This window comes from Brassica oleracea, chromosome C3 (assembly GCF_000695525.1).
Source record: "Brassica oleracea var. oleracea cultivar TO1000 chromosome C3, BOL, whole genome shotgun sequence".
NCBI lineage: Eukaryota > Viridiplantae > Streptophyta > Magnoliopsida > Brassicales > Brassicaceae > Brassica > Brassica oleracea.
Genome location: NC_027750.1, coordinates 47974912 through 47981309, shown reverse-complemented (window position 1 = coordinate 47981309; position 6398 = coordinate 47974912). Strand labels below are relative to the sequence as shown.

The 6398-nt window shown below is 31.0% G+C and overlaps 1 protein-coding gene across 1 annotated transcript; it reads right to left on the bottom strand.

Moving 5' to 3' along the window:
* Window positions 1-2102: 2102 nt before the first annotated feature.
* Window positions 2103-3306, bottom strand: LOC106330780 (mitogen-activated protein kinase kinase kinase ANP1). The gene has a single exon (XM_013769196.1). The coding sequence runs from the start codon at window positions 3255-3257 to the stop codon at window positions 2103-2105; it is 1155 nt and encodes a 384-aa protein (XP_013624650.1). The 5' UTR covers window positions 3258-3306.
* Between the last annotated feature and the right edge of the window lie 3092 nt (window positions 3307-6398).

Below are 6398 nucleotides of genomic sequence, written 5' to 3'. Positions count from 1 at the left end.
GTTCTCCTTCAGCTATGTTATATGTCGATTCAATACTTTCGGTTTGGCTTTCTGAATCGCGCGGTCCAGTTACTTAGTTCTCGCTTATGTTGTCAAAGAAAAGTTACTAATTTTTAAATAATATTATAAAATTTTGATTTTTTTTGTTTCTAAAATTTTTAATGGTAAAACCCCTCAACTATGTTTACTTAATGTAGAAACCTCTAAATTAAAGATTCACCGGTAGTAATGGTAATTATGACCTGCTAGGGTTTAATTCATTAAATAACGTTAGTTTGAGGTTTTTTTCATTAAATACTTAGTTTGAGGGTTTTTATCCAAAACAAACTTAGTTGAGGGGTTTTAACGTTAAAAATCCAAGTCTAAAAATCATTTTATTTTCTTTAAACATGTATAACTAATTTATAATCTTTTATGTCATACTAAGTCATGATATAATATTTCTTCATATTTTACATTAATAACCATTGTTTTTATATATCGTCTACAATTCTCTAATTACGTCTATTTGTTCAATTTTGTATATGATATCGAATATTCATCATAAATAGATAGTTTAAGATTCCAAAAAAATTATTTACTTGGTGAATATATTATACATCAAATATTACAAATACATCATTTAGTTAAATAAATAACTAAAAACCGAAAATTCATACCCGCGCTAGCGCGCAGATCAGGTCTAGTTATTAATTATTAATCAATAGGATTAGGTCTTAGGTCTTCAGATAAAAACATCTTGCCGTCTTAGGCTTCTCATCTTCGTTGACTAAACACCACTCCTGCCATTTTTCTGCTTATGTAACATTTTGGCTTGGCTCAGTTTGAATCAATCAACTCTAAAGGGGTAATAGTGAAAAATCTAGGGAAATTCTATGTTTATTTGAATTAGCCAACAGAAAGTTGAGAGTAGGAGATTCGATGGAAATTTTGTTAGAAATCGACAACCGACATACCATAAACACAGCTCGTCTATAGTGGCAATAGATCCTTCTTGTTTGCACAAAAAGTAGAAAACAGAAACAAGAAAATGTCATACGTTAAGCGCTCTACCAATTTACTTATTGTACCTTACTTATGTGACTTATTGACAAAAATAAAAGCAATTGACTTTATCTCAACCTGAATCCTACTTCGGAGATCCAAACTGCTTAGTTATGTTAGTTAGATGCCTTAGAGTAAAGTACGGATCATCAGTAGATTTGGTTGGTCATTGTTTAAGCATCAGAAAAGAAAAAAAAAAATATATTTGTTTTTTTTGGTGACTTCATGAGTTTACCTTTAGAGGCTCAGCATCTTCGCCTTGTGGACGTTCTTGAGCTGCTTGGTGGTTTTCGGATTTTTTTTTCGCCAAGTTTTGCGCATATAGAGACCTGAAAACAATCACATGCACAAGTGAATAGGTTCAGATTCATAACAAGGTCTAAGACAGAAAATGAAAGTACAGAGGCTTGGTAAGGTACAGGTTACAATCACAAATACCTGCAGGATATGAACAGCGAATTCAGGTTTTGAAAAGAGTATATGTACTCCATGCTCTTATCGTTAAACAAACTTGACCACAAACCTCTCACCACGTACTCTGTGATGAAGTAGATTGAAGACAACAATACCTTGCATTCAGTATTCCTTCTCGAGATCATAGCCAACAAGAAGAAGGTTAGGGACGAATCGGTTACGACATCCACGCCAAAATAGCCGACACCGTGATTAAAACCAGCGGGCACCACGAAGACGCCAACCTTTTTTGGTTGTTTGTTGCAGACAAGATTGTGTGTTACAATCATCTAAACAAGTTCATGTTTCCTCGTTTGTCATATACATTAACTAGCAAGATACAGTCTATTTGGTTTTAGACATAAAAACTTGTCTGAATATTCTGTTTCAGCTACGGTAATGAATCAGTACGATTGAGTTTTCATGAAATTTGCAGTCTCTTGACGAAGAATTTAAGTACAACTGACACTTACGTATATATAGTTTTGTCAAGCTTTCGAGAAATCAATTAATTCACTGCAAGTGAAACATCTATGCTTCTTACAATAACCATTGTTTTTGCAGCATAATACAAATAATGAAACAAGATTAATTGACATGGACACCTATTTTTGTTCTTCTTCTTCCGACTCCTCTTTAGGGTATTCTTCTTCTATTTCAATCGCTTCTTCTTCTTCTTCTTCTTCTTCAAATATTTCGTTTTCTTCTTCCTCTTCTTCTTCAAATATTTCTTCTTCTTCTTCTTCCTCCTCCTCTTCAGGGTATTCGTTATTCCACCTAACAAAAGGATGGTTCATCAAGCTGTCAACAGTCCACCTTCGGGAAGGATCTTTCTTAAAACACTTTGACAGAAAGTCCTTTGCTTCGTCAGACAAAGAATCAGGAACATATGGAACCAAATCGCTTTCACCAATGAGAGTAATCCATTCTTCCCAACAACACAACTCACCATGCTCTGCCCAAACACGTTCCCCTGTCAACATCTCAAGAACCGTGCACCCAAAGGCCCAAACATCCGCACCATAGTCCACAACTTTGTCCCCTATAAGCTCCGGCGACATAAACCGTGTTGTGCCTCTCACGTGACCCCATCCATCACCGTACTCGCTCGACCCTTTCTCCATGGCTTTCCCGAAACCAGAGATCTTAGCCACAAACCCATGATGCTCCCCTGCGGCGAGTAAAATGTTCTTCGGTTTGATGTCGCAGTGGATTATCTTCTTTTCATGGATATGCTTGAGACCAATCAAGATACTCATAGCGAATATCTTCACATTATCTTCCGCCAACCCTATTCCTTTGTGGAGTTTGATGTGTTTCGCGAGGCATTGACCGTGACAGTACTCGAGAATGGTGTTGTACACCATCTTCTTGGTTTTCTTGTCATGTGTGGTCACGTTGCCATAGTAGGAGACAATGTATGGGTTATCTTCAAGACGGTTTAAGAACTCAGCCTCGTTCTTGAGCCGTGAAGCCTGTGAGAACTCAGTCGTTTTGATTGCCATCTCTTCAGGAAGTGATTCTTCTTCTCCCTCGGTCGTTCTCACGGCTAAGTGAACAGAGCCATATGAGCCTTTTCCAATAAAACTAGTCAACACCCACAAATCTCTTTCTCGAAAAGGGCTCGTCTTGGTCGAGGAAACAGCATCGTCCTCTGTTTTAGGCTTCTTGTGAGGACCGTCGGAGTCGTAGCTGTTGTCGTCGTCGTCACATCGACCATATCGACTGCTTTCTTTAGAATCAGACATGGATCTCTTCATCTTTCTTTCCTTCTCTATCACTCTCTTTAGATTTCTCAGACTTTGGTAATCAAACGAGCAAAGACGAAGTGTGTAGTTGTGTCCTCTGTGATTTGTATTTATAATCCTACTACTTGCATCTCAAGTTTCTTTATTTACTTTTTTCAATTAGGTTCGGGGATGTCAGGAGCAAAGCTGAACCTTAGGTTCGGACCGTGCGGTGATAAATCCAGCCGTTATATTTGACACGTGTAATTTTGATTTCTCTATTTCCTCTTTTCAGTTAGGTCTGGGTGCAAAGCGGTGATATAATCCAGCTGTTTCAATTTTTACTCGAACGTTAGAACTGCCACGTGTAATGCAAATTTCTAAATTTCCCTTTTTCGTCCCTTTGGTAATACTAATACCTAGATGAGTGACTACTCCCTCTAGATTTAAGAAATCGATGTTTTTAAAATTCGCGCACATGTTAAAAAAATAATACATATCTTTATAGTTTTATCTATTTCCCAACAAAGGTCTACCTCTCAATTTTTTTAGATTTTAATTTATGTTTGAATTGTAAAACAAAATAGATTGAAGATAGAACATCAATCTTTTTCTTTTGTATACAAAGAGAAAAACTAAAACATCAATTATTGTATTTTTTTGATGAAATTTCAAATTTATTGATCATTTTCTGAAAAATATTTATTTACAAAGCTTAAGCAATGAAGAATAAAAAAAATGAGAGTAAAAATACTATCCATTATACCGTGTGAGCTGCAAACCAATCGCTACACCTTTCAGCTTTGGTTTCCGAAAGTAGTCTATGGAAGTGATTCGATTCCTGACCATTTTGTCAATCAGCCGAGCTAGGTGGTCGACTGGCTTTGCCAACATCTATTATTTATATACGGAAAAGTATTATTCTACTTATGAATTTATTATTTATTGAAATATTAATCTATTTCTTTAATGAAAAAAATTAGACCTCGATCGAGTAGCACATAATATAATTAAAAAAAAAGTTTATGGTAATTTAATTTTATAAAAACAGTCATTAATTATAATATAATTTTGATGTAAATTTAACTCGCTTTAACATTTATCCAAATATATATATTTACATATGAATAGTGTATAATTAACTTATTATATAATAATAACTAATTTTAATGAATTCATAGGATTCATCTCATCATATGAGTATGAGTGTATGACCCTTTCTCATATGAGATAAAATCATTTTTAATATTTTTTTTCTATAAACAACAACTGATTTTTAAAGATTTATCTTGAAATGATTGATATTCATTTTTAATATTTTTATTGTGAAACTTAGATAATCCGTTTTTAACAGAGCAATATTTAATATTGGCTAACTTATAAAATTTTAACTTTCATTAAATTAAATTATTTATTAGGATATATATCCAAGATTTAGCTTAAAACCTAACTAAACTAATAAAAGAGAAATTTAATCATCAGTTAAGTCATGCATTGCAGTGTTTTTCATCATTTGTATTTACGTAAAAAATTTGAATCATAACATATATAGAAAATATACTTTTATTACGTAAATGATATATTTTTATTTAACAAAAAATAAGAGGAGATAAATATGATAAAATAAATATAATACCTATGCTCTAAAAATATTTTTGTTGATAAATTTGTAGATGATAATATATGATTAAGATTATGATGCTTAGAATTATTATAGGATTGTGAATTTATAAAGAATTTTATAGATTTTTAATTTTATAATGAGTCTAGTGTTATTCAAAAATATGTTAAACTCTGGTGTTATTAGTTTATAAATTTATAATTAGTTAGAAATTTATAAATATCTAGAGTTATTGGATTCATCATCTTACAAAGTCAATAAGGTTTTGTGTTATTCAAAAAAGAAAATAAAGTAGCTGAAGTACTTGTCATCTTTAAAAATCTCTTATTATTGAATTATTGATTATGAAAACTTTTTCATAAAATATTTTTATTAAAGCATTTCAAGTAGATCAACTATTCACAAAGTCTTTATAATTAACAAAAGTTAATTAGCAGATAACACAAATTTATAATTATAACATGTCCTCGCTCACTTTTTTTTTTTGAAACCAGTGTCCTCGCTCATTCACACAGTAAAGTTTAAACAAATAATGAAACCTCTATAAATTAATAATGTTGAGATTATACCAAAAATATAATTTTTTAATTAATTTATAGAAATATTAATTTATCGATATACTAATTGAACCAAAAACATAATTTGGGACTATAAAATTATATTATTTTATAGAGATTTTTAGTGTATATCAATTTATAGAGTAATAATTTAAAGAGGTTATACTGTATAAGACATAAGGTTTTGAGAAAGAAATTTATAATAAGAAACCAATAAACATAATCAAACATAATTATGTAAAGAGTTATTCTTGGGTTGAACCTAGAGATTCACCAACTAATAGGATTTAGTTATTTTATATTCGATATCTTTTAGAAAAGGAATCAAAATATCGTCAAGTTATATGATGCTCTTAAAATAAAAAGATTAAAATAATATTTACAAAAAAAATAATTTTAAAAAGAAATATTTATAAAGTCATCAGCAAAAAAAAACTAAACCTTAAACCCTAAATCCTAAATCCTAAAACCTTGGGTAGATCCTAAACGCTTGGGTAAACTCTAAACCCTTGGATAAATCATAAACTCTAAATTAAAAACACTAAACCCTAAACCCTAAACCCTAAACCCTAAACCCTTGTGTGTTTTAGTGTTTAGTGTTTTTGATTTAGAATTTAGGATTTCTCCAATGCTTTAGGATTTACCCAAGGGTTTAGGGTTTACCCAATGGTTTAGGGATTATGATTTAGGGTACAGGATTTAGTGTTTTGCTGACGACGTTAAAAAACAATTTTTAAGTTTTTTTTCCTAACTATTACTATTTTTTATTTATGTTTTTACATTTTTATTTTAAAAATATAATATAAGTTGATAATATTTTATTTCTTTTTTAAAAAGATGTCGAATATGAAATAACAAAATTCTATTATTTGGTAAATCTAAAGGTTCACCATATGGGTGAACAAAAAAATAAGTCTTATGTATGATATGCAATACAAATAAATATGTAAACATAAAAGTAAAAAATAAGAATAAAGAATGAAAATCTAATGAAAA

Coding starts and splice junctions, on each gene's coding strand:
- LOC106330780 (XM_013769196.1), bottom strand. CDS start 3,257: ATGAAGAGATCCATGTCTGATTCTAAAGAAAGCAGTCGATATGGTCGA.